The sequence below is a fragment of the Synchiropus splendidus genome, chromosome 2 (assembly GCF_027744825.2).
Source record: "Synchiropus splendidus isolate RoL2022-P1 chromosome 2, RoL_Sspl_1.0, whole genome shotgun sequence".
Classification (NCBI taxonomy): domain Eukaryota; kingdom Metazoa; phylum Chordata; class Actinopteri; order Syngnathiformes; family Callionymidae; genus Synchiropus; species Synchiropus splendidus.
This window is the reverse complement of record NC_071335.1, coordinates 30932831-30959654: the sequence shown is the minus strand read 5'-3', so window position 1 is coordinate 30959654 and position 26824 is coordinate 30932831. Positions and strand designations below refer to the sequence as shown.

Genomic DNA, 26824 nt, shown 5'->3' with positions numbered 1-26824 from the left:
AAACTCGACAACGGCATCATGACAACACATGCAAACATGTACCTTGATGGATAACCGACCCATCAACAGTGACACAGGATCAAGTACAGCTGTGTGCAGAAATATAAAACTCATTTTTAGATTGTGTGGAGAAAAAAAACCCTGTATATAGAAAATGGTGTACACAAACATTCCTCAGCTTGCACATTTGTGGTCATATTTATTGAATAAAGCACTTTTGAGTCTTTGGTGACACCCCATTTCAAAAGGTCATTTCAAATTGAAAGTAGCTCGTGGTGGGCCCAAACAACAAAGTCAATTTTAATGTTTTTATTTTAAGTATTTAAAAACAAGCTGTAAAAAAACAAGGTACAATGACAAAAACTATTAGGACGAAAAAAAAAATCTGGCATTAATGGGGAAATGAGAGGGCCGACATTCACACATGCATGCACACATGAGCAGCCTACACACTGTAGGTCAGAGCGCCTTTTTACAGCTAACACACACACACACACACACTTCTCTGTCAGTAGCATACACTGTATACAGACACACAAACACAAAGCCCCCCCAAAGTGAAATTAATTACAGTGAATAAAAATAAGAAATAATTGCAGGGGAAGATAAACCTGCAAATGAAATACTGGGAAGATTTAAAACTCAATTAAAAAAAAAAGGAAATAATTTTGATCTCAAAATTCTGCATGTATTCAAAATACTGCACAGATTGACCGCCAGAAAATGATTTGGTAAAACATGAATCAACGTGGAGATGTTCAAGTTTGCAAGCAAATATGCTCCTTGATTCACATTCTACTGAAATATAATCATAAACGAGTAGGAGGTGAAAGTTACGGCTCAAAGAAGTAATTTAGTGCTTCGATCAATGAGAGAAAAAACATCTTCCCTTATTAAATCTTGACTTTAAATAGACAAATACGATGTGGGAGGAATGTGGTCGCGGAAACCACGGTGTTGTGATGTTGAGGGGAATATGGAGGGGAAAAGTCCAGAGAATCAATGTCCAGCTGGCCCAAGGTGTCTTCACTGAGCCTGAAAGGAGAACCAGGGGAGAATAAATGAAAACAGGGTTTATCACCGCAACTCATCCGGTAGATAACCATGATAAAAGACCGGTACCTGCTGTCCTTGTTGTGGTGCAGCTCCAGGTCCAGGCGCTTGACCCGTCTGTCCATAGTATGCTGCCTGCTGTCTGTAATACTCAGCCCAGGCGGCACTGTAGTCTTGTTGACCTCCTGCTGCAGCGCCCCCAGCTGGTGCTGAAGCTGCAGTACCTGGAGCAGCAGCAGCACCTCCAGCAGGCTGGGCTGGAGAGGAAATAATACATCAACATAAACAGAGGCCTATGAAGTCAATTAAAAAAAAAAAAAAAATAGTGTTTGACTTACTCATGCCCATCTTCTTGTAGTACTCCTCCCAGGCCTTTGTGTAGTCTGGCTGGCCACCAGCCGACTGTGGTGCTTGGCTGGGATCCCCTGGTGCTGCTGCCTGTGCAGGGGCCCCAGGATTCTGCCCACCCATAGCGCCACCTGGCTGCTGACCATAATATTGGGCATAGTAGGCTGCCCATGCGGCATTGGGATCGGCTGGTGCTTTATCTTGAGATCAAATGCAGTGCGATTAAAACTTGATCACACAAGAAGAACTTTGAGAACAATGAAAATACTACACACTTGGGTCATGAGGGCCTGGTGCCTGCCACTGTTGGTAGGCGTTTCCCCAACCCTGAGGACAGTACTGCGGTCCCCCAGGTCCGCCTCCACTGTAATGACAACCACGCAATTGAATCATTGTTCCAAAAACCAACAAGCCATTTTTTGGTTTTTGAGTTTCAACGTACTGAGGAGCTCCACCCGGAGGGCCTGAATTATAGGGGTTGGGATTATAAGGACCCATCGGCCCACTGGGTCCGCCTGGGCCAGGCCCACCAACTGGGCATAGAGGAGCCTAGAAGGACAGATACGCACGTGCTTGGTTTAACACAGCTATGATCTAAACAAGACTGCACAACACAAGTTCTCAACCAAGTACCTCAATCTTTTCCTCTATAAGCTGCTTTGCATAGTCGATCTGCTGTGGGGAGCCTCGGATGGTGAAAAGTTTGAAGTTGGGATCCCCATTGGGTGGTGGCTCCCGGGATATCTCCACAAATGCACCAGTTTGTTGGTTGATGGCTTTGACATGCTCTCCCCCTCTGCCAATCACGAGGCCACATTTGTGTGCAGGGATGGAGAAGGTCATTTCTCCTCCAGGTGGACCCCAGCCACCTTGACCTCTGCCTCGGCCTCGCCCACCAGGCATCCCTGAACCGGGAGGCCCTGAAGGTCCCTGAGCACAAAACATGCTAGTATTAAGGAAAAAGATAGACCACTGTGAAATGCACCAAATGAAATCACGTGTGAACGTACCCCCTGACCGCCCTCCTCTCGAGCTCGAATGCTCTGCAGCAAGTCGGTGATGATAGACGCTGCATGCTGACACTGGTCTGGTGGGCCACTAATATGGGCGATTTTATCAGGACCTGTACCGTCATCTGAAAAGGAAGACAACAGCTGTTCATTTACATGAAAACCATAAGTCATCTTTCAGGAAAAAAATCTCACTGGTGTAAAATTTGTTAGTCGGCCATGGTTGTCTTTCACTTCCATGGAATCAGTGTGTAAGAGGGAAGCACCAGCGTGAATTTTACTGGACCGACAGGATTCCTTTTCTGGAAACCAATCGTCTCTTTCAACCACATCTATCACAGTCATCCGCTGCAGTCACAACACTTACAGTTGGAACCAGTCATTTATTGAAGAAAAACAGGTGCAGCTCAAACGCGCTCACCCGGTCCTCATGTGTTCGCACACTTTAGGACACACACGCGTCAGTGTGAAGTTAGTCCAGAGTTGCATAGCATCAAAATATCAAAGTCATGCAAAGCTGATATAAGTTGTGGAGAGACCACAGTCAAACCACAGTCTGCTGGCTCAACTGAACGCCAAGCAATGCAAAGTTGTAGCACTCATAGTATTAGAGGACCAGCCTTCCCTGTGTATCAAGCAATTTACCTCAGCCCAGAGATCATTTTCAGCAGCCTGATAGAAACTCGGGCCACTTTGAGATGTTGTTTGTTCTCTAAATTGGCAATTTACAGCCTCACTGCCTTTATTTTTAATTGCAAAATACTACTGTTTTTGCAGATATTGTCCTTCATTGAAACCAGTCCAAATAATGTAGTGTATTGTACTGTATAATGTTGTGTATTCTCTTTAAAAAGTTGGGAGTGATAGGTCAGTGTTTTATGAAATAAAAAGAAAAAAAAAGCCGATCAGCCAGGAAACTGATCGGTGCACCCCTAGTGTACACAAAACAAGCAGAGTTACTCAGTAGAAAACAAGCACTGTTCTTATCGGGACCACATCAAGACTGGCTGAAGGGAACCACGACAGATAGGTTATTCCAAAACACCTAGCTTACCAGGTTTGAACTGTATCTTGACTCCAGCATCACTCTGAATCTTCTTGATCATCTCTCCACTTCTGCCAATGACCACTCCGACAGAGTGACGCGGTACTGCTATCTGCAAAGAATGATGAAATCATGTTCAGCAACATTCGGACAGTGTGGTCTTTGCCATCGACGGTGCAATTTTAAACACTTACATCAATGCCACCTCCTCCCATTCTGGAGCCGTAATCGTTCCTGTCTCCGAACCCACCATGATCTCGCTCTCGTAGAATTTCATTAACCATGTCTTTTGCTTGCTACGGGTGCAACCGACACATCAGTGGTCAGAACATTAAACTGGCCTTTCGTCCTAACAGACTTCAGTACCTGCACTTTGTATGGATCTCCAATGATGCGCAGTGGTTTATCCACATTCGGTGGCTGTGATCCATCTTGAATAAGAATCATCTTAACTCCAGCACGTTCCTTAATTATCAAAAAACATTTTTTAACCGGTGAACAACTTGGTTAAGAATATGTAGCTTATATGCTTTGTTTCTTCACCACAGGTTACCCAAGAGAACTCATTTTAAAAAGTCACCTGCAGCTGCTTGATGGTCTCTCCTCCTTTACCAATGATAAGACCAGCTTTGCCAGCAGGGATGATCATCTCCTGCATGGAACCCGATTGACCATTTGATGACTCGTGACCCCTTGACACAATGTCGTCTATGAGTGCCCTGGCTCTCCTGGGAAAACAAGAGCAAGTTAAGATGTAATCATCCGACCAAAAACATGAGACGTCTTGAGATAACTCACTGAATAGCATCTGCCGAACCCGTCAGAGAAATGCTTCGTTCAGGAAGACCAGCACTGTCTGTTAGGGTGGAGGAAAACGTAGTGATCAACAAAGAGGATGGAAGACAATCCTTTTTTTAAAAAAAAGGAAACTCACCATGTGCAATTTGGACTTTACAGCCAGAGTCTTGTTGTATTTTGTTAATCTGTTCACCTCCTCTGCCAATAACTAGATGGCAAAACAAAGTTTTAGTATGCAAGATTATACAGAGCTGTTGAACAGAGTGTGTCTGAGAACTTACTGAGGCCGACCATGCTGTCCGGAACTCTGCACTCTTCTGTCATCGTGGAGGACCGTACACTGCAAACAAATGACAAACCCTGATAAACAACAGAAGCCAATAAAGGAAATCTCATCTACCACAATGCCGATGTACACCTTTGTTGAGACAGGGCAGCAAGCTGTGCTCCAATAGCTGAGAGAAGAAAAGCATATTCAGCAACAGAAAACACAAAACTATCTTAAGGTAGAGTGTTTTAACTTACACAGAGAAGAATCTCTGTCACTCTGCGATGCTACCTTCTTGGCATCTGGTTCATCTGAGCATTGAAAATAGCGTTATACATTGCACATGCTGGAGAGAAATTGTCATTTGTTTTAGACTGCTGGCATCAACTTTACCTGCTTCTTCAAGAGAACGTTTCTGTGCAGAGAACGAGTATCCCTCAGCTCCTCCGTTGTTGCTAACCAGTGGCGCACCATCACCACCAATTTTAGCTGCAATCTTGAACCAAGACATCAGAAATAAACATACCACTCACGCTGTTCACATGAAAACAGGCCACATAATCCATTAATGGCTTCCAACGTATTGGTTGTCCCCACACACCAAAATTGCAATGGAAGTACATGGATGCTTGGAATAGTCACCAAGTTTATTTTATGAAAACGTTTGCAGACATTGCAAGAATATTAAACAGCCTAATAAGAGAGCAATAGACGGCAACTTCAGTTTTTATATAAAAGAGAAACTAATGACTGGGTGTGGCACTGGAAAATAACTCATTAAACAGTTTTCACTAATAATACACGGTGTGAATGGTTAAACTTTTTAAGTTCTGATATCAAAATATAAACTTCTAGAGAATTTAACGATGTTTTATAACAAATTACACAGGATTAAATCATTCAAAGTTACGAATGCGACTGCTATTAATATATCGATCGCTAACAATGCACGATGAGGAATATCGTGGATACGTTTGCTACTTCCTTACACAACGTGGGCACGTTAGGATTTTCTTTACTGTAGAATACATTTATTTTAAGCATGTGAGAAAATAAGTTGTAAACAAAGTAGTTACCTCCGCAAAATGGTTGCACTATGAATGCTAGCTTACAGCGCTAACCGTACGAGGATGCAGGAAAGATAGAACCGATTTAAATTAGAAATCTGAACTGGGGGAAATTGTTGTTTTAATCCCATCTCCTCCCACAAAGTAGTTGCTGAAATATTTCCAGTGGGTGCGGAGGAGTTAAAGAGACGAAAAAAGCATGCTAGCGGCTAAGTCGCCTGCCGATGCCTAAAGCTAACTGGGCTACATGCTAACTAAAATGAAGACTCGGTTACCTGTCGGGCTCTCTCGACGGCGTCTGCGAAAGCGTCTTTTTTCATTCCTCCACTGACTCCGTTCGTCGAAAGAGCGCCGTAATCAGACATATTGCTCAGATAGACACACGGGGGTCAGATCGAAGCGCTGTGGCCAGGTCAGGCTGCGCAAAAGCGGGAAGGCTGAACAAGAGCGTCTTGGCGACACCAGTGTGCGTACGATGCTGACAAACTTCCGCGCTGAGCCAATCACAGCTCAGCAGCGTTGTGCCTTATACTGGTCGAGGGGCGCTCGACCGACAGCGCCCTCTGCTGCATCGGATGAATATAGTGGATCATCGGGAAATAACTACGCTTAAAGGTTTCGATGGAGGAAGCAGCGATCGTCTCAAACCAGAAAGCACGGATGAAATCTAATTATCATGATCTAAGTCGAACCTACTGATGACCTGATGAAGTTGTGATAATGACGTCTAAAGTACTAACAATATGGGATGGGAGAAAAAGAGACTGAAGTTCCTTCACAGAAAAAAACAGCCTTGAGTGGAAAAGCTTATATTTTAGAAGGATCAATATTATTAAAACAGGTGGGGCAACGAGTTCATTTGTTTTTTATTTAAAAACCCTTTTTATTCTAATAAAAAATGTGGGAAACATAGAAATAAATAGGCCTTACTTTGCTCAGACCAGAATCCATCAGTTACTCACTGATATTAATCAAAAAGACACTGCCAACAGTGGTATAATAAATAATGAAGAATTAAATCTCACAGAAGCTGAATGTGGTGGGGCTAGAGAACACATCAGTGTAATGTTGGTTGCTAAGAGTATTTGTAGAAAACTAAAAAGCCATATTCAGTTTATAACAAACAAACACCATTTATTATCCATTTATATTACATTCGGGTTTCATTGTTCAGAGATAAGAAATTAAATGACATATAGAACACAAAGACCAGTCCCTGCTGCAGTTTGACTATTAAGACCCATAGGGTAAATGTGTGAGAGTTCTTCCCACTATTTTCAGCCAGCTTCCGCAGTTACCCATGATTATTTCATTTATTCAGACAGTCAAGGTTCCTCCACTTGGCAGACTTCAGGTTTCGCACTCCGCTGTCCGCACGTCAGATTTCACCTGGGAGAGGAGGAGCAGTCGGATATGCAGACAGTTCTTTGTTGCAAAAGTGTAACACAACCTCCGAGTGCAGTTTCAGTTTCAGTCAGTCGGCCCAGAGGTTAGTGTTCCTAAAAACGCCATGCCTCACAAAGCAGCATTCGGTTGCTCCGGGAAAGCGGCTGTCAGTTTATGTGAGTCTCCATGGCCTTAAACAGGAACAACTGTTTTCAAGCCAAACCTTTAGCCTTCAGTGTCCAAGACGATGGGTGTTTCTACATGCACTTTCATGAAAACAAACCACACTCGAGTTCAACCCTTGCTTTTCCCTCCCCTCCTACCATCCACGTCCACCCCCAGGATTATCCGAGTGTATTCATAGGCAACGTAGGACACGCTGACAGCGGGGATGACCTTCAGTAAATTTGGGGAGATCCCACGATAAAGACCTGCCACCCCCTCCTGCGAGACGATGTTGTGAATTAACGCCAACATTGACAGCTTCGGTGTTCCTATTGTGGAGGCTGAGAAAGAGGAAAATAATCCTGGTTAGTCAGTGGAGAACGTTCAGAGGGCAGATGCTACTTCAACCGCTGTGATTTCATCACACGAAACAAACATTGTACCACATCTTCAGTATTTTCTTAGTCCCATTGTTTGAGTTGATTGAGTTGAGCCTTTTAATGTTAACATCAGAATCAAAGATTCTGTCAAAGATAACTAGTGGGTTAATGTTCCTGCATGTTTAAGAATAAGTCAGCATTTAATTCCAGGAGGTTTGTTTTAGCAGAATAACTGCTGCACCACCTTCTGATGTACAAGTTAAAAGTTTACTTGCATGCAATTTTCCCAAAATTATTGTATTGCATTTCATTCTTCTTCTTCTTTCTCTTTCGGCTTCTACCTTCTGGGGTCGCCACAGTTGATCATCCTCCTCCATCTCACCCTGTCCTCTGCTTCCTCTTCTCTCAAACCTACAAACCTCATGTCCTCCTTCACCACCTCCATAAACCTCCTCTTTGGCCTTCCTCTCCACCTTCTGCCTGGCAGTTCCAACCTCAACATCTTCCTACCAATGTACTGCTATCTCTCCTCTGTACATGTCCAAACCATCTCCATCTAACCTCTCTGACTTTGTCTCCTAAACACCTGACATGTGTTGTCCCTCTGATCTACTGCTTCCTGATCCTATCCATCCTGCTCACTCCCAGAGAGAAGCTCAGCATCTTCATCTCTGCTACCTCCAGCTCTGCCTCCTGACTTTTCCTCAGTGCCACTGTTTCCAAACCATACAACATCGCTGGCCTCACCACCCTTTTGTACACTTTCCCTTTCATCCGTGCCGACACCCTTTTGTCACACATCACACCTGACACTTTTCTCTAATGATTCCATCCTGCCTGCACCCGCTTCTTCACCTCTTTCTCACACTCTCCATCGCCCTGGACAGTTGAGCCAAAGCACTTAACACCCCCCACCTTCTTTATCTCTACATCCTGTAACTTCACCTGTCCACTTGGCTCCCTCTCATTCACACACATGTATTCCGTCTTACTGCAACTAACCTTCATTCCTCTCCTTTCTAAGGCAAACCTCCACCCCTCTAGCTTGTCTTCCACTTGCTCCATGCATTTTGATCTCTAGAAATCTAACACCCATGATAATATCTTCTCCAGCTTTATTTGACACCCTATTGAGCTTCAATAGGTATAAGTGACTACAGAATAATAACAACAAGTGTGCTACTGGGCTGTACATTCCTGAATGAGCCACAACGCACACACATTTATATCCATAAAGGAGCCAACCTTGTGCCTGCATCCTCGTGCGGATCAGCGCCAGAGGGTAACTAGCTAATTGCCCACATGTGCTTGAGATGGCGCCGCAGCCCACCAGAACCATGACACCTGGATCCGCTACCCCGCTGTTCCTGTTCAGCCAGGCGAACTTGAGAGACTGAGAGAAAACCGTCAAGACATGTGGTGAACGGACGACGAGGGCTGGCTCCTACCTCATAAACAGCCAGGTCGATCCCAGCATAGGGGACGATCCCGAGTATGTTTGGCACGTAGCCCTTGTAGAAGGCAGCAGCGCCTTCCCTCTGCAGGATCTGTTTGGCACAGTCTATTATTCCTGAATATTGACCAGTCCTCCTGAGTGTGAGACGTGTCTTTAACACCTATAATGAGACACGTTTCAAAGAGCTGAGCTTCATGAAGACTGTATTACAGAGACACAACCTCCAGAGGATAGATGACTGTCTGAGCAACGGATCCTGCCAGAGACCCAGCAAGAAACCTCTCATGGATCCTCAGCTTCTTTGTTTCCTTGCTGCTGCACATCCAACACTTGATCTGGATCAAGACAGAGGAGAACAGAGACTCCTTTACAAAGTTTCAGCAGGCAAATAAGAATTTTAACAGAAAAAAAGAACTCACCTGTTCGTAAGCAGTGAACTTGATGGCGGTCTCTGGGGCAATTTTAAGGACATTGATTCCGTTTCCCCTCCACAGGGAGCTCCACCCTCCCTCTTTCACCATAGATTGGAAACTGCTCACGAAATTTCCACTGAAGACCGATAACCCGTGAACCTGGTTCAGACCACGCAACACAGATGGTTAATCACATTATTGAAGCAAATTGTATGAGTTTCAAAGGTCACCTGACGAAAAACCTTGAGGCGATCCAGAGGGGCGGTTCCTGTCCTGGAAACAGATCCGGCCAACGCCCCCGCCATCAGCTGTCTCCACACATACCCAGACTTCTTCTCCTCCTCTGAAAACTCATCTGGAACTGACAGCTGCTCACCCAGATCCAGCATCTACTGAAGACAGAGGAGTGAGATGAACATGTGCGGAGAGGATACGTGGAGTGACACATTTCTATAATGCAGAGAGAGGAAAACACTCTTTATGCAGTTCAAACTTCTTTCACTGCTGTCCGTAATCTTGTGTCGTCTTAGCTGCTATTTCAACTTGGTAGACCTCAACTGACCTCTCTAAAGCTTGTATATATATTATCATATTAATAGTTAAAGTTCTATGTTAAAATGTCCGCCAAAGAAGCAGACAATGAAAGAGAGCGTCATGTGTTGAGCCTCACCATTGAGCGCTTCCAATAGCGGGCCACGTCCTCCATGTTAGTGAGAGGGTTGAAAAGGAAGTAGTCGCGCCACTCAATCCAATTGATGGTCATGGTACCGTCCTTGTCGATACTGTAACACACAGTGTACAGGGATGTACTTCAGTAACATTCATTTTGATGGCACACTGATGGATAATACAGTGTGGCAACACAGTTATGCATCAATAAGAGCATCTAGCTAACACAACTAGCTAGATCATTCGGAGAAACGTGTGAAGTTGGATTATATTGTGCTAATTTAGGAAAATAGTGCTTATTTTGTTTTTTGCAATGTTTCTAAACACTAAAATATTTTTAAGCAAGCAATTCAACATACGTTTGCAAAATCTTGGTGGCTGCTTCCAAGCTGATGTTGACGCCGAGGCTGCGCAGAGAATGCTGGATCTCTGCTGCATCTATCCGACCTACAGTACAAACAACCAGATGACAGAGATTCTCAGTGATTCCGCGCAAACCAGCCACATTAGGGCAGCTGACCATCATCATTTTTGTCCACGCTGCGGAACATGAGCTTCAGCTGTTTCTCATGGGTGCGAAGATACTGAATGAACTCCTCAAAGTCCAGCACGCCATCATTATTGGTGTCGCCTGCCTTCACAATCTGGAAACAAAAGGGCAGACAAACGAAAGTATCAGAAATATCCAGCATATAACTTTCACTCATAAGTAAAACATGCACTTTCTCCGACAGTCCAAAATCACACTGAGCTGAATTAATGACCTGGCCTTCGGACGGGGAGAAAGGTTAGCGCTACACAAAGGACACAAGCTGTGTCATTGCTGTGGATCTGCAGCGCTAGTCACTGGTCAATGGTGCTCTTTGCACTGACTCTACTTTCACACAGTTTTCAACAATAAACAGAGCAAATTGAATTTTTAGAGAATGTTATTACCGAGAATACATGAAAGAAACGCTGGATTTGAATAGGGAAAGGTTACACATCTCATGTTTCAGAGTCTCTCACTAAAATAGACCGGCGAGTACGCTGTGTTCAATATTTGTGTGTAAACTTCAGGACAGGACAGAGTGACGGCTTGAGTTTTGAAACTTAAGTCTCCACAATATGCACGCAGAATTGTTTTTCTCACTAAGTCCTTAATATCATTATATAGACAGCTAAGCAGGTTATTTTTTTCCCACACTCACTACATTCAGTGACCTGGTAGTACAGTGTGTTATATTGTGGGTACTTTCTCCTCCAACACTTTCATAAGTCTGCTGCATAACTAAGTACTTCAGGAAATGACATTTAGCAGCACAAGCAGCCTATTAATGAAATGCATATTTTTATAAAACTTTATTTAATGCGGGAAACAGATGACAAACAAGTTTGTATTTATGACTACCACCAGGCAACAGTCACACTGAAGAGTCCAAAGAAGAACATGTTTCATGTTTGTCATCATACATATCTTCATTATTCTATTGTAAGTGTTAATAGAATATGTGATAACACCGCACACAAACATGCAGTACCATAGTGATTAAAAGTCTTACATACACAAATGACATAAGATTAAACTACGTTTTTGATGTTTTGCGATAGTGTGGCGTTAATTGTAAAATTAATAATCCTATTTCTGTTCAATGTGGACTAATAAAGCTCCCCAGTTTCCTCCACATCAATAACCACAAGATGATATGTCACATACCTTCTCCAGGGAGGTTCTGGACAGCCCTTGGCTGGCAAGTCCGGCCCGCAATTCCGAGATGTCGATGCGTCCATCCTTGTTGAGGTCCAGCTGATCAAACAGCTCTGCCCAACGCTTCTCCCTCTCGGTCTCTGAATTGTTTTCTTGGCAGTGAACCCTCAGGATCCATGTTATCGTTGGTGCCATGACTGGCACACAGTCATTTAGCAGACCTATAACAACTTGTCAGAAAAAACATCTGTGCTGTAAAACGATAATAATAACAGAGCAATCACAGACTCAATACATTCATACACCCAAGGGGGTTAATACAACTTCCTTCCCCATGGTTTGTTGGGAATAAAATAAACAGAAAAAAGGTTTGTCCTTCAATTGTTATTCTTTATTACTGAAGATGCTGCATGAATCAGCTAACTCATATCACACTGCTTCATCCCTTCTCTCCGATGTGTCTCGCAGTGTTTGCGATGCATTTTAAATTTAAATAACAAAACAAAGTGTGAAGGGGATTGAGAAGGGTTGAGCGTGGGTCGGGGATAGCAAATACTTGCTGTCTTTTAATTGAGATTTTGATGTAAAACAGATCATGACAAGATGAGAAGGTCAAAGAAGAACATGGTGGATGTAAATATAGGTTAACGCTAACATTCTGTAAACTAATACAGTCTAATAGCGTGCAATAACGTAATAATAACCACCAGAGTAACACTCGAGAGCAGCCTTGGGACGATTAAAAGCACTTTACAGTGGTTATCAGAGCCAAAAATGGTAGAAGAAAATTGTCAACATACCATTCTACACTGTTGGCGTATCTCTTACCTCCAGCTGTCCATAACAGAGCGTATTGATGCGAACTTAAGCCACAAATCGATCCTCACCACTGACCCCAGACGAGGTCCCGCGTCTCGCTATTGCTCTTCTTCTTGGGCCACTCCTATTTTTGGAGGAATGAGGAAGCGACGTCCCGCCCTCGCTGATGATGGAGGTTCGGTGGAAAGGGCTGTGGAGGTGCTCTCAGCACCCAGCAAACAGACCGGCTCACTCTGTCACTGGGAACTCCGTTGTTTACCATAAAAGTCGAGCTATGATGACGTTTGGGAGGAGAAACGCTATTTTGCCGCGGAACAGTCCGAGTGACGTCACCATTGGGCGCTACAGTACGGAGTGCAATATGTCATTTTCATATTTCTTTGTTTTTGTGAAGAAAATACTTCAAGGTACACCTGGTTTGTGCGTGTCATTGTTTGTAGGCATGTTTTTCTTAAACTACAAATACCGTATTTGGACGTTTTCCACAGCGACTGTCCATGTGTCTGTATCACAACAAATGAAACACGTGGTGCAACTCTCACCTTGACAGTTCAGCACTTATACCAACTGTTCACAGCCATGCTTCCTTCAGCTGTCCACACAATGAACTATGATTTTGGTGATGCACTTCCGATTTTCAAGTAGGAAATAGAAGAATATATATTTACAGGGAAACACACACAATAATAGCAATGGAAGTAAAAATAAAAAACACTGTGTCGAACGCTTTAGGTAGTTGTTGAAACGTGAACTAGGTACTATGGTGGCCACAAAAGGTGAGCTAGAAGAGACTTGATACTGTACATATTTTAATGACACATGTACACAGGTGAGCATCACATGTTTACTATTTGAGTGAAAGGCTACAACACTCAATGAAACTCAGAAACCTCATCACAAAACATGTACTGTTATAAACAGCATATAGGATTCTGGTTCAAATGATCATGAAATAACTATTGACACACAAAGTAAAGCAAAACAAGATTGACCAATTCATTTCAACACTCATTTATGCAAGCAGTCTATTTGGAGCTTCCCCCTGGTTTGGCTTTTCCTTCTGGCCCTTTGACGACGCTCAGGGGCTTGTGGAGGGATGAACTCGCCTTCTGCGTTACCTCCTGTTCAATTTTGTTCCTGATGGCAACCTCAAGACCCTTCAATGAAAATAAAATAGGACAGCACTTTTTGTAAGGCTTGTGCTGGCAAAGACAGATACAGTGACTGAACAACAAACCACATAAAAACAACACAGGAACCACTACTACCCAAGTCTTGAGGCATGGATATACTAGCTGGCAATGGCAACTTATTTGAAATTATTATAGATCCTTTATTTATTGCTGTGTTTGTTTCATATGACAGCTACAGGGATATCGATGTTTCATGTTGGCGTAGAGACGTAATACATGTTCACAATGCTACCATATGTGTTTCCAAGTGCATGTGAGTGTTGCATGAGCACAAGAAGTTTCCACATCTCTGAAAGGTTTCCACAAAACATTACAACATATGAACATACCATAGGTTTCCACATGTGACACAGGTTACCAGGGGAGAGCACAAGTTTCTTCTAGATTATGAAGACAGCTATGCTTGCAATCTAGACGTAGACTATATATATATATATATATATATATATATATATATATATATATATATATATATATATATATATATAAATAAAACCTCACATGCTGAGGATACAACTGAATTTAAAAAAAGGCAAATCGATCTAAATCTTTTCACCTGTTTGAGCTTTTGTTGTTGGACCACTTGAGCCTTCTTGGGAGCAATGATCCTTCCTAACAAACAAAAGACGATAAGTTAATTAATATTGACTTTTTCCACACCACAGAAAACACGTAGAACCAGAGTTTCAGATCTGACAGTCAGCACAGTGTTGTTACAACGAAACCAACCATTGCTCTTCCAAAGCAGATGCTTAAACAATAAACAAAAAGCAGATGGGTTGACATTAAAAAATGATGATACAGTCAAGCGGCACAGGAAATTAAACCTCCACATAATCGTCTGACGTTCCAACTACTGTAAACAACGTGTCCATGTTGTGTCACATGCTGGATGTTCAGCTGGTTACAAATAAGCGCGTTCCATACGATATTATAGCATTTATCAGCCCTCATACCTCCTTTCTTTGGGCCCTTCACGTTCCTCTGTTGATTCTTTTTGGATGCTCCCGGTTTCTGAGCTTTAAACTTCTTCGAACCTTGAGCCATTGTAGCTAGCTCAGAAGTAAGTGCTTCGGACTTCTTCTTCTACGCCAGGATATTATTTAAGGACGCGACTCTATTCCGCCACCAACTGGCGAGGAACACTTAGTGGCTGAAACGTACGGATGTCACGTTTGTCAGGACCGGTACCGATGCACATTACGTTTTGGTACTTCTGAACTCTTAGAAATTAAATGTGTGTATTTTCCATTAAGTAAAATGAAATAAAGTAAAAGGATACCTCTTGAATGAGGCCGATTCACACTTGCTCTTATTCCAAACAAGAGACTGTTGTATTTCAATGTGAATTTATTATTTTCTTTGAGCCAGGGTGAAGAAACTCTCAATCCATGACTGATCATTTTTTATTGATATAGATATATTTTGGGGTAAAAAACAAAAACAAAAACACATAGCTGTTACAAACTGAACCCAACAGGTAAGTGACTCTTCAACTACATAGTTCAACTTATAGAGACCATATGATAAACACTCCTTACATGAATATTGCAGGCCGGTGGAAATCCTGCTAAATACTCATAACCCTGACTGTTGAGTAAACATGTGGCTGGATTTGACACAGTTGTGACAAAGGTACTTTGGGTTATAGGTACTAGGGTAAATATCCACGTGAAAGGGGAGGAACACAACATTACAAGTCAGCGTTTACACTCTCATCTTGCATAAAGAATGCGATAGCAACTTCACCTTAAAGGAGCCAGAAAGACCAGCACAAATGCCTCAAAGTTGTACTGTGCTTAACAACAACAAAACACAGCAGACTAAACTGCCTCTGCTGCACAAAAGAAGAATTTGGCTCCAATCTATTACCATACACAAGCTGGAGTAATACTACTTTGGCAAATCTCAAAAAGTACCACCACAGGTTTGTGCAAGATACAAAAACAAAAAGAAGAAATTTGGTTAACATGTTGTCACAGACACTTTCCCATCTGTTAAACTGCAATCTGCATGTGAACTGTTCATGCATTTCGGTGTCAGAGTCCATGAACGCAGACGTAGAGGTAGTGTGTATGGTCGAGGAGGCCTCCCCTTTGTGGTGCTCTAACGGTCAAACCAAAACACAAGGTTCTGAAACCAAAACTACAAACCACAACCAAACAACAGTCTTCTCAAAGAAAAGGTTTACAAAGACCAGTTGCCATTACGAAAATGGAAATTGCTACATGTCTTAAACATTTAACCCCAAAACTGTACACAACAGAGGAATAAAAGTGACTACATTATTGTGTCAGTGTGTCGTGTGTATGTGTGAAGGAGCGTCATCACTGTGGAATATGGGAGGTGGGGTCATGCACAGAGGAAAACGGCGATGACAGTGACTTTTTATATGTATAAATATCTTAAATACTGCAATCGATGTCCAAGAGCTACTTTGAAGAAGTTAGAAAGCAAGGTTGTGTGTTTGTCAGTGGTGAACAAGACCTTTTTATTTAGGAAATATTTACAAATATTTTTTTTGTATTGAAGATGATCCAAATTCTGCTAGTAGAGCTACTAATTTTTGTTAAATGTACCTACTCATCATGGAGGTCTACATTTAAAAAGTGAATGGATTGACAGGGTGAGATGAGGGGGGAGCGTGGGCTGATGAAGTTTAGTTACTGCGCATGTAAGGCAGCGAGCTGTGAGACATTCAGTACAGTGAGAAGCTGTTTCAGATGGGTATGGCAAGTCTGCACTCATGGTAAAGGTGCTTTGACATGCAGGCTATGTTTTTAAGTCAGAAAGTGAGGTTTCATTTCAGATTTGAATTTCAATTTGAGACCACATTTGTTGGATTAGTATCCGGGTCCATGTTTGACTGTTTGCAGCCTCTGTTACAACAGATGGTCATAATGTCCAGAACACATCAGCGTCAGAATCAGTTTCTGAAAATATCACCTCGCTTGGAATCTCAAAATGGAACCAATAAGCACATTCTGAACTCAACATGAAGGCATGTTGTACGTTGCCTGGATTCATCCCAGACAGGATTATCTGAGGTCAATGTTACATTCTCTGTTTATGTGGGGACGACCAGACAACACAGGTGACTCACAGCATCAGTTCACCCCAGAATAAAGAGGGACTGCTTTGTGTGCAGGTTTGGATTTAAGACTACAACTGCCATCAAACACATGGCCGGGGGAAGGATTCACAAGAAATAATTTGGGATTTAAAAAAAAGGCGAGAGATTCATAGTAGTTAAAAATCCAAAATAACCATTTTTATTTCTAAAGAGCAACAGAGAGCTCCAGAGAAATGATGTTGCCCCTTAGTTCAGATACGAAAGAGATGACTACAATTAGAGTTCAAGAAGAAGCTGCAAAAGAAAAGGATCTGCAGGAGCTCATGTTTAAAGTTTATTTTGGGGCAAACCTGTATTTAAGAACAGCTGTTTTGGCAAAAAAAAAAAAAGGGACATGTCTTTTTCTTCTTTTTAACAATCCATTCCAACTGTGCAGATGAGTGAACGTCAGTGTGGATGAAGAACGTAACATACACGAGCACATCATGAGAAGCATGATTCCATCAAATATAACCAGAAATATTGAGATACAAAAAAGAAGTGAGGTATAAATACAGCCACGTTTGTCTCCAGGCTTCAGCTGACCAACGATGGCCCAAATTCCACTGGTTCAAAATTTGGCCACAGGGGGGGAAAAGACTTTGGATTAACCCCGTACAAAAGAGTATCTACACTTGAAAAAAGAAAATAAATGTTAATATAACATTTCAATGTCCTCTTGTAAATTTAACAACCACTCATTTGGTTAAAATACTAGCAGGGGTTAGTTTTCTACATATGTACATCCTACCTGCAGGGATCATGTATATTTACAAGTGGATAGCAGCATTTTAGAAACCAAAATCACGACTGGTTATAGAATATGTCACTTGTTTCTAGACTTTTGGTAGTTTACATGCCCTGAAAAATCACCTCGAGCTAAAATTTGTTCAGAGTTGGAGCCCAGCTGAGCACGACTCGTTGTCAAAGAAGCCTTTGAGAAAGAGAAAGGGGCGTCGAGAGAATGACGAGGGTCCGACAGACTGGGGGTGAGATGAGGAAACATCTACAAAAGTAGGTCAGTAACAAAACCGACATATTATTCCGCACCTTTAACTATGTTTGTGTGTGCATCACTGGCATGTCACAGTGACCGTGCAACTTAAAAAAAAAAAGAAAAAAAAAACAGACAATGAGTGTGGGATGAAGCTAGTGTCTTTTGAAAATGTGTGGCCTTAAGGTGCCATGATCCACAAGGACCAGCAGGTGGTGGTGCGGAGCTCTAGAGGGCCGTGAGGCGGCCGGTTAGCGCTGCCTGGAGCTCTGAGGGGAGGAAGACCCCCAGCTCCGTGATGATGCCTCCGGTGATGAGCTGATGAGGGGTCACATCAAATGCGGGGTTCCAAACTTCCACACCTGCAGACAACAACAACAAGATTACGTTCAGATTTTCCACGAGGTTAAGTTTAACATTTCTTTTTTCATGCATTTCATTGATTTTACATTTTACAGTCTGATACTTACAAAATGTACAATATTCCAGTTAGATCACAATGATAAGTAGCTCAACAAATGAGAAAAACGGAAAAAGAAAAAAGAGGAATGAATAAATGAATAATAATAATGGATAAATAAATAATAAAAAAAAAACCCACACACATACAGTGCCACTTTGGCTGCCAGATACTACTCAACAGAGTAGTATAAACAAGATAAACCCTAGATTAATTCTGCATATATACGGGATATATACACAAATAGGCATCTGGATTGAAAACAGAATCAATTTCAACCCAGAATCTCAAAGGTCAAAGTCAGGGAACTAGAGTGGTTATTTGACAATGCTTCAGAAATGGTGCTCAGGTTCTCTCAAATTTATCTATCTTGTAGGGTTTACTACATCCAAGTCTTTCTAATTGAATAAAAGACACCATCTTGCTGTGCCAGTGGTCAAAAGAAGGAGGCTGACTTGATTTCCACTTGAGGAAAATGGGTTTCTTTGCCATCACTGCACCCAAATTTAGGGCATCTTGAGATGCATGAGGCAGACCAGAAGTCTCTTCAAAACATCCGAAAATGGCCAGTTCGAATTTTGGCTGAATGTTCCTGGAGTAGGCCTGTGACAAGCGTTCAAATATAGTGGACCAAAAGTTGTGTAGAGGTGAGGTTAAACTTAAACTTCCAGATGTGATCGGCAGCGACTGCGTAATTATTAAAAACTTAGAATATATTTTTTAATGTTTGTGTGGCTGATATTCATTTATTCTCTTTTTTTCCTACGCTACTGAAAGCACCATAGCGGTCCTACGTTACTGATCACACAACACATGCAGGAGAGCCAATTTGCTGCAGTTAAAGTTCATTTTTTCAGACGGGAGATTCGCCGATCTCTGTCTGTGTCCGTTAATGGAAACACCATCATCCCCTGCCACCCTGACTGATAAATACCCGGAGACCACCCTTTCTCTCCACTTTCCTGACCACTCAGCAGAAATATTGCTTTTTAAAGGAGGTCAAAACAATGCCGTGCACAAGCTGTACAGCATGTGCCATAATAAGCTATATTTTGTTCACACGTAAGATCACTTCTGGGTGTGAAACTTCAGACTTGCGTCCCAAAGTGTCACACTGGCCATTTATGTGGCAGTAATCCACATTTCGCTACTTCAGCCATATGAAAGTGGATTTATTTCAATGACTTGATTCTCGTACCTTAGACAGGTTCCACAGTGACACACAGGGAACACAAGCAAACCAGGCTTTTTGTCTTAGGCACTTTTGTCGAAGGAAATAAATATGGCGTGAAAACAGCACAGATAACAGACAAAAAAGAAGCGGCGGACTGTTTGATGAAACTTAATGGAACCTGTTAAAGTGTTACACCGACAACTCAGTCAGCCATTAAAAGACTCGGGAGAGAAGCGGAATTTTAAGGAGCAATTAAACGTGCGAGTGCCCGTCTGTGTCTCTGGGGATCCACGCGCTTATTGAATTAGTGCACTTAAATTACTCTGATGTCACCAGTCTGAGTCGCAATTGGAACCCACTGACTCGGTGACACACAGGCTCAGACTCACGCCGCCCGACCCGCGACATGACAGTCCAGCGTGAGATCGACCTGCCAATATAAATAGCTCCTCCTCTTAATTTGATCAGAGACTCTGTTTCGTCTCCTCACTCTCCCAGTCTAATAACCCAAAACAGCCATGAAAGCCCAATTCAATAAACTGCAAAAATAACTCCCTCTCTTGTCCCCCCCACTCTTCTTAGCGCCTGTTTTTGTTGCTTCCCTATCACGTTTGAGCCCGTCTGTAATTTCATGTGTATCACATGGGCCTGGCTCCTGAGGAAAATATATATTAGCATGGACAGGTAGACGCACTTTGATAGGCTCCTGCGTTCATGAAGATGGATACACGGATCGATTGGAAAAACAAAAGAAATCTCCATGACCAACTCTCCTTCATGGTCACACACCATCTCCATGATTACAGTAAACCTGTCTCAGAAAGTGCAGAGTACCAACCCCAGACTGTCGCGGGGAAAAGAGTCGGCTCCATCACTGGACCTACGTCACGCCCACTGTAAAACCCTTGTGGACTATGCAGGATTGAGGGTCAAGTTTGTGTTCAGGAAACACATGAGCAGAATGGCATAAAGAAAATGACTGGTCAAGGACAGTCTACATTTCTACCATATGATGCGGTAAAAGTGTGATTTAAATCCTCCCTGCCCACTTTCGCACCCACTGCACTCAAGTCCCAAAGGCCCTGGTCTGTGTAACCACCCCACTTCTTTAGCTGCATTCTGGGAGAATGCCACAGAGTTTGGAGGGAACATGACAGAGAAAGAATTAATGAATAAGCAGGAAAATGGACAGAAATAAATATTTCAAAGCCCCTCATTTTGGCGCAGGTTAAAAAGCAAAGTGGGAACGACAGATGGTGAGCGAGCAGCGGCCCTGATGAACTAGTGGAGTCGCTCGAGTTTGCAAGGTTCGGACTGACGGCAAGTTTCCTGAAGCTAATGCCTTGTGTTTGTGGAAAACAATGATCAGCGACGATTCTCTTCAGTGTGAGACTAAACTAACAGCCATCCCTCCCACAATCAACAGCTCCACGCTATCCCCAACATCCCAGCTACAAAGTCTAGGCGTCACCTCTGCACTTCATTATCACTGCACTCTCAAATCTATCACACAACCCACTCTGCACATTTCCTTCCTGCACATACCTGTGGAAAAGCATCAACATCACCTCCATCTTGGTTCACAGCCTTGTCACCTTTTTTTGTTTGGACTTTGACACACCCTTAGTGTGTGTGAGCTTGCATAGCTATACCTGCGGGGACCAATTCTTAGAAACACACCTCCTTGTGGGGGACCTTATGCTATTTGCTTCAAAATACCTGGGCCATTTTAATTGAATTTAAGTTTGGTTTGGGTCCTTGTTAAGGTTAACCATTTGTTTTGGATGGTTAGGTTTAGGCATGAAAGTCAATGAAATGTCCCCATAAAACATAAATACGTGTGTGTTATCCACTGCAGTCCCTCACCCCAGAACAACCCTCGACCACAATGATAGTGTTGGCCCATCATCTACAGCCTCAGAGGAGCCATCCTGAGCAGCTCCTACTTAGCTAGCAGCGCTAGCATGTTACCATCTACGACATGGATCCTGCAAGGAGTTTTTGGTTTACATTTGACTGAAGTTCTTGCTTGGTTAAGGTTTGAAAAATGTTTTGGACTAGCGGCTCTGATGATCATGTTTCTGAACAGATTTGTGTTACCTTCAAGTGCATAAGCAATGTTGTTACCTCGGAAGTGGGAAGATGGAGCTGGGAATGATGCCACAGCTATTGGACAATGGCAAAAAGAAACAAGGGCTATGGTTGGTTGGGCCTGGCTTCCCATTGAAGGGACAACATTTACCACTGATGGAGCTTTATATTCAGGATGAGCAAGGTAAACGGATATTGTTCATATCCACAATAGTCAAAGGCCCATTTACTGTCACTTGTCTATTAGAGTTTGGACTGCATAAGGCATCACAAAGAAGTACACACACAACAATGCTCATGAGCGTTAAATTCAGTTACTACAAAACACTGGGACATTTCACTTGTTTGAGAGTAGAAAACCTGACCACAGTCAAACTTAAGCTGTCAATCAAAATGTGCTTTGATTTTAACTTGCACCAAACATGATACTCGTCTATTATCACCAGCAAGTTCCTCTGAGCTGTTGTTAGTATGTTAAATCATTTGTAAAGCCCTCGTTCGAATGTTAGCATGCCACACACCCAGCAGAAGCCACTTCTCCTACCTGGAGCAGCAACTGGGACTCCGTTTATACTGGTGAGCTCCTCTGGAGGGCGAACTTCTATAATGATGTCGCGGCCGCTCTCCAGGCTCAGGTCGCATGACGTGCTCGGTGCAGCCACGTAGAAAGGAATCCCATGATGCTTAGCAGCAATGGCCAGTTGGTAAGTGCCCACCTTGTTGGCCGTATCACCGTTGGCGACCACCCGATCTGCTCCGACCACCACAGCTAAGGAGGGAGCGACGCGTTTAGGAGGGAAATCAGGAGAAGAAGCAGACAACGGATGAGGAAGGTCACACACCTGTGATGCCCATTTCCCTCATTGTCAGCGCCGCCATGCTGTCTGTGATGAGTGTGGCTGGGATTCCCTCAGCGACGACCTCGTACGCCGTCAACCTGGACCCCTGGTTATAAGGTCGGGTCTCTGTGCAGTACACCCGCTTCAGTCGACCCAGTGAGTGTAGGCTTCGCACCACCCCTGCACACACATGAGTGTTAGAGCGCCGGCAGTCCATTGTTTTGGTATTCCATCACTCAAAGCATCAACACAATAATACACAATAACTGGATCTAAAGCAAAGATACTCTTCAAAGCTCCATAACGTCCAAGGTTTCTATTGTGTTTTTGAGTGCATTCAGAAGTTTCAGCTTGAATGCCATGTTCACACTCACCCAGCGCTGTGCCGTACCCGGCCGTGGCCAGCGAGCCGGTGTTGCAGTGTGTGAGAATGGTCACCGAGTCCCTCGGCACGCCGGACAGGATGTGCTGGGCGCCATAGTTCCCGATCTTCTTGTTGTCATTAACGTCACGCTCCAGCATATCTTCGATCCAGGCGATCACACTGCAGAGCGAAACATTGACTCAAAGGCTAAAGAAAAATGTTCATCTGAAAGGTTTGAATAATGAAACCAACAATCAGTCTTCTTAAAGAAACCAAGCGTTACCTACGAGTTATTTCTCCCGATACAAACCTGCTTGTTCATTAACTTCTCCAGTTATCGGTGAAGCCATTCTTAAAATCCTGAAGTTAAAGGAGCACTGAATTCAGACGGACCGGAGTGTTAAACTGCACTTTACAACACTCGCAGCAAGGCTCAGCGGCAGCTCACACATATTGTATAGCGTGTGGCAAACACCCCTCAAGGTGTTTCTTTCTTTTCACACTAAATTAATGAAGTGCTGGGTGGAGAGTCGTCTCCATTTTTAACTTGTGATCTGTTAAGAGAGATCTGCAGCTCACTAAAGTGCAACAAAGCCGCAACACTTGCTGCATCCTTTCTCTATTCTGAATGACGGCACAACACTTGACTGGCTGTCAATAAGTCACGTTGAAGGCTACGGATTTATGATGGGCAGCTGCATCCAGTCACACAGATGATTGACGCCTGGTAGATACCAGGCCACTGCGGTGGTGTAGTTTGGTCTTTACTGGTGACTTTAAAGTACTTAGATTATACCCAGTCGACTGAAAAAACTGTGGCATTTTCAGAAGATTGAATACAACAATGTCACTGATGAATGAGATATATATCACCTGTGCATGAGAAATCTCATAGTTGGTGGTCTTGCCGCCACTTATAATTTGAAGTACATGTCATTAATCTTCTTACAATCTAATGGTACCTATACTGCCAAAGGACTTCTTTGCAATATTGTGAGAAAATATACATATGCTCAATTATTGCGATACATGTTCCAATATTTTTGATGAAAATTACAATCCTTGATTGTGTGATATTGTCTTGATATCAATATTTAATACATAGATACTTGGACATGTTGCAGCATTTGTGACATGTGTTTAATACGATCGTTTTCTATCTCTACACTGGAGCTATTTTGGTGATTAGTGACTCATTCCTCTGTTGCAGTGTCAAATTTAACTGAAAGTTTCACTAGACTGACGTCATAACAATAAACTTGTACTGGACCCCATACATTGTCTGATTTCCCCCCTTAAAATCATGGCTCAATTTCAATATCTTGCTGAATTTACAACATCCCAATGTATTGTATCGCCACTCCTGTATCAGGATACGTATCGTATCACAAGATACCTGCGTATGCCTGTGTGTCCTCAAGAATGTGACTACATTTTGTGCGGGCCTCCTGGTATACACACAAGCAGAAGTGCTTGGAAGAGAGAAATGAGAAAAATGGGCCATGTGAATGGGTGAACAGTATCAGTCCAGTCAATATCGTAGTAGTGTCGTACTATTGATCATTTTTCCACAGCATCACTAGCCCCAAAAGGGAAGGATCCCCTAACCAACTTCACCACCTACAAATGCATCTAACACATATCCATCAGAAGACAGCACACAACTCAACGCCCCCAAATCCTACCTTTCTCTCAGCTGCTCCGAGTTCTTCTCCATGCTCTCGTTCTCTGCAAACTCCATCAGCTCACGTGCTGCCCGGCCCATGTTGACAGCAGTGGGCCTGGCTGAAGTCAGGCGGCACAGGGACTCCCTGATGAAGGTCACTGGGTCATCACCACCGGCACCTGCCCGCAGCTCCACCGCCAGGCTGAGGCAGCCGACGATGGCGATGGCTGGGGCGCCCCTTACCTGTGGGGGGGGAGGAGGGAGTTAGAGAGGACTGACCAAGGCATCCACACCGGCAACACGATGAAGCCAAGGCAGGCTCCCACGCCCAAGGAAGTGAAGGCAAGCTGAGAGGGCATAACTTTCACTTCCATCTAGATTTCGTCGCATCAGCGTTTTTGCGACTAGAACACTCATCAGCCATTCTGGAATTTTAGATCAGTATTCAGAAAGCACAATTACGCAGAGCACATTGAAATGGAAGGAATTTATCTGCTCTTAAAAAAAAAAAAAACCCTCAGTAATCCACCGCTAAGCTTGTGAGGGTGTCTCTCTCCGTCTGTCTTCCCCATGATGGGGCGGCCAAGGTGTCCCACAACAGCCAAGGGAATGGATCCAGAAAGCAAGCAAACTTTTTCACTCTTCAGGGGAAAAGACCTGAGCCCAAGTTGTGACTGAGTGAGATCATCTATCAGTGAGGTCATTTCAATTCCTAATCAGTCACCATGACATCACCGCCTCCGATCATGCCACATTCCTTCAGTCACCAAAGCTGATGGGAACTTGCGCAGCGTGCCCCTGAACCCTGGCTTCATTTTTTCGGGATACAAAATCGGAGGGGTGGGGGGTGCGGCACCAGATCAAATCATGAACAAAAACCCGGCGAGGGTCATTAATAATTCATCAAATCTCTCTCAAAGAAAGAGGTGGAGGAGCGCGAGTCTCCTGCAGAAGAAGCCCGGGTCTGGAATTTGGGGGAGGATGGAGCTGCTGCAGGTGCATCCAAACAAAACAGGGCCGAGAGCGGCGGAGGGAGCACAATGGAGCCGGGGAGACACGCACATGCGGCGGGCCTGCAGGGCGACAGACTGCCGCGGAGGGTCTTACCTTCATGGACTTGATGGCCTCGTAGGCGTCCTGCACCGAGCGCACGTCCTCGTACACCGTCTGGTGAGGCAGCAGCAGCTGGTTGAGGATCTGCAGAGACCCGGCCCGGTAACGGATCGCCTCCAGCGTCATGACCGAGACGAGGACTACACACACACAGACCGGCGGAGCTCGCGCGCGCACACTTTCACTCCTCTCGCGGCCTTGCTGTGGGATTCCACGCGCGGGGGACACGTAGAGTGGGGCGAAAACGTGCAGACGAAGGAGGAAAGAAAAGTAAAGAGGAGGAGACGTGCCGAGCCGAAGAGGAGTGAGAGGAAGAGGAGGAGGAGGAGGAGAGCCACGAACCTTCACACGCTGACAGGCAGGCGGACACGGAACCACGTGTTCAGCAGCAGGAAGTCTTCGGGTCTGAAGCTCCGCCCACCTGCTGGCTGTCCAAGTGGATCATGTCTACGCACCATCCCCCTTCTCGGGTGCCTTCTCCCCTCTCCCCCCCTCTTTCACCCACATACATCCCCCCACACTCTCCTCACATCTTCACCCCTATTTGTCGGGAGTCGTCTCAACATTCAGGAGGCCTCTTAGCATATAACCCCCGAAGGAGGTGGTGAAATTATGGCAGGTTGTATCGAGCCATCTTGAAGAAAGACTCACCAGATGGCTCAAGGTTTCGATCTTAAAACATGTCATTTCTGCTCAAGGCTGCTTCTAGAGAACACTTTCAAGATCCAAACATTTGTCATATTGCCCCGCTAAGAAGGACGACCTGAATGAAAATCCCATTGGAGATCAGTCATTTGTGGACATATTATTTGGGTACAGATTTCAATAGAAAGACAGTAATACAGTGGATCAGAAATGCATCCATCAGAGTGACAGCTGGTGGAGAGGTTTGGAGACAAAGTTAAGGAGGCCAGAAGGAAGAGGAGAGACAAGGGATGAAGAATTTAGGAGATGATGACTACAGAAGATAAGAGAAAGTGAAGAGAGGACACAAAAGAGATCGGTGGGAGAAGGATGGATGAAATCCACTTGCTGTGGCATCAGAATGAGAATCTATGATTGTTTATTTGTATTTCTTATTTTAATTTGTTTATTTATAACAATAATAATAATAAATATTAATATTATGTTTTGTTCAGTATTGCATATTGTTCCAAAGCACTTTGCTAGTTGGTGGGATCCTCACTGACCTTGGCAATAAAGCTGATTCATGGAAAATGGGAGATGCAAAAAAGAATGAATCTGTATCTCAGG

General features: G+C 43.6%; 4 protein-coding genes across 8 annotated transcripts; all 4 read right to left on the bottom strand.

Moving 5' to 3' along the window:
• Nucleotides 1–184: 184 nt before the first annotated feature.
• Nucleotides 185–6070, bottom strand: LOC128754203 (far upstream element-binding protein 2-like). The gene is made up of 18 exons (XM_053856659.1): nt 5865–6070; nt 4916–5018; nt 4780–4833; nt 4673–4709; nt 4536–4594; nt 4391–4462; nt 4255–4312; nt 4037–4184; nt 3823–3921; nt 3651–3752; nt 3466–3568; nt 2412–2536; nt 2035–2331; nt 1844–1950; nt 1677–1765; nt 1392–1601; nt 1123–1310; nt 185–1035 (listed from the first exon to the last, which is right to left on the bottom strand). Exons 1-18 carry the CDS (start codon nt 5952–5954, stop codon nt 1027–1029), a joined length of 1950 nt encoding a protein of 649 aa, XP_053712634.1. The 5' UTR covers nt 5955–6070; the 3' UTR covers nt 185–1026.
• A 653-nt stretch (nt 6071–6723) lies between these two features.
• On the bottom strand, nt 6724–12818 carry LOC128754208 (calcium-binding mitochondrial carrier protein SCaMC-3-like). Of its 5 annotated transcripts, none has more exons than XM_053856666.1 (11): nt 12546–12818; nt 11755–11975; nt 10579–10702; nt 10418–10505; nt 10060–10171; nt 9620–9778; nt 9396–9548; nt 9198–9311; nt 8969–9136; nt 8766–8913; nt 6724–7481 (listed from the first exon to the last, which is right to left on the bottom strand). In XM_053856666.1, exons 2-11 carry the CDS (start codon nt 11938–11940, stop codon nt 7270–7272), a joined length of 1464 nt encoding a protein of 487 aa, XP_053712641.1. In that variant the 5' UTR covers nt 11941–11975; nt 12546–12818; the 3' UTR covers nt 6724–7269. The 5 variants fall into 5 exon arrangements, with proteins under 5 accessions (XP_053712641.1, XP_053712642.1, XP_053712643.1 ...); XM_053856667.1 differs by having other exon boundaries at nt 12574–12818; XM_053856668.1 differs by having other exon boundaries at nt 12633–12818.
• A 568-nt stretch (nt 12819–13386) lies between these two features.
• On the bottom strand, nt 13387–14862 carry LOC128754235 (UPF0390 protein zgc136864-like). The gene is made up of 3 exons (XM_053856714.1): nt 14714–14862; nt 14314–14369; nt 13387–13721 (listed from the first exon to the last, which is right to left on the bottom strand). The coding sequence occupies exons 1-3, from the start codon at nt 14802–14804 to the stop codon at nt 13590–13592; spliced, it is 279 nt and encodes a 92-aa protein (XP_053712689.1). The 5' UTR covers nt 14805–14862; the 3' UTR covers nt 13387–13589.
• A 256-nt stretch (nt 14863–15118) lies between these two features.
• Nucleotides 15119–25935, bottom strand: LOC128754220 (methylthioribose-1-phosphate isomerase). The gene is made up of 6 exons (XM_053856691.1): nt 25565–25935; nt 24477–24700; nt 22802–22971; nt 22431–22607; nt 22133–22357; nt 15119–18225 (listed from the first exon to the last, which is right to left on the bottom strand). The coding sequence occupies exons 1-6, from the start codon at nt 25694–25696 to the stop codon at nt 18092–18094; spliced, it is 1062 nt and encodes a 353-aa protein (XP_053712666.1). The 5' UTR covers nt 25697–25935; the 3' UTR covers nt 15119–18091.
• Nucleotides 25936–26824: the final 889 nt, after the last annotated feature.

Excerpts from the sequence above, each read along its gene's own strand:
- LOC128754220 (XM_053856691.1), bottom strand. The coding sequence starts at position 25,696 with ATGACGCTGGAGGCGATCCGTTACCGGGCCGGGTCTCTGCAGATCCTC. Across the intron at positions 22,608-22,801 it reads CGGGTACGGCACAGCGCTGG|GGGTGGTGCGAAGCCTACAC; the intron begins GTGAGTGTGAAC and ends ATGTGTGTGCAG. Across the intron at positions 22,358-22,430 it reads GAGGGAAATGGGCATCACAG|CTGTGGTGGTCGGAGCAGAT; the intron begins GTGTGTGACCTT and ends CTCCCTCCTTAG.
- LOC128754208 (XM_053856666.1), bottom strand. The coding sequence starts at position 11,940 with ATGGCACCAACGATAACATGGATCCTGAGGGTTCACTGCCAAGAAAAC. Across the intron at positions 9,312-9,395 it reads AGTTCACTGCTTACGAACAG|ATCAAGTGTTGGATGTGCAG; the intron begins GTGAGTTCTTTT and ends GTCTTGATCCAG. Across the intron at positions 9,137-9,197 it reads CAGTCATCTATCCTCTGGAG|GTGTTAAAGACACGTCTCAC; the intron begins GTTGTGTCTCTG and ends GTCTCATTATAG.
- LOC128754235 (XM_053856714.1), bottom strand. The coding sequence starts at position 14,804 with ATGGCTCAAGGTTCGAAGAAGTTTAAAGCTCAGAAACCGGGAGCATCC. Across the intron at positions 14,370-14,713 it reads GAAGGGCCCAAAGAAAGGAG|GAAGGATCATTGCTCCCAAG; the intron begins GTATGAGGGCTG and ends TTTGTTTGTTAG. Across the intron at positions 13,722-14,313 it reads AACAACAAAAGCTCAAACAG|GGTCTTGAGGTTGCCATCAG; the intron begins GTGAAAAGATTT and ends TTTTCATTGAAG.
- LOC128754203 (XM_053856659.1), bottom strand. The coding sequence starts at position 5,954 with ATGTCTGATTACGGCGCTCTTTCGACGAACGGAGTCAGTGGAGGAATG. Across the intron at positions 3,753-3,822 it reads GAGATCCATACAAAGTGCAG|CAAGCAAAAGACATGGTTAA; the intron begins GTACTGAAGTCT and ends TTGCACCCGTAG. Across the intron at positions 3,569-3,650 it reads TGGGAGGAGGTGGCATTGAT|ATAGCAGTACCGCGTCACTC; the intron begins GTAAGTGTTTAA and ends CATTCTTTGCAG.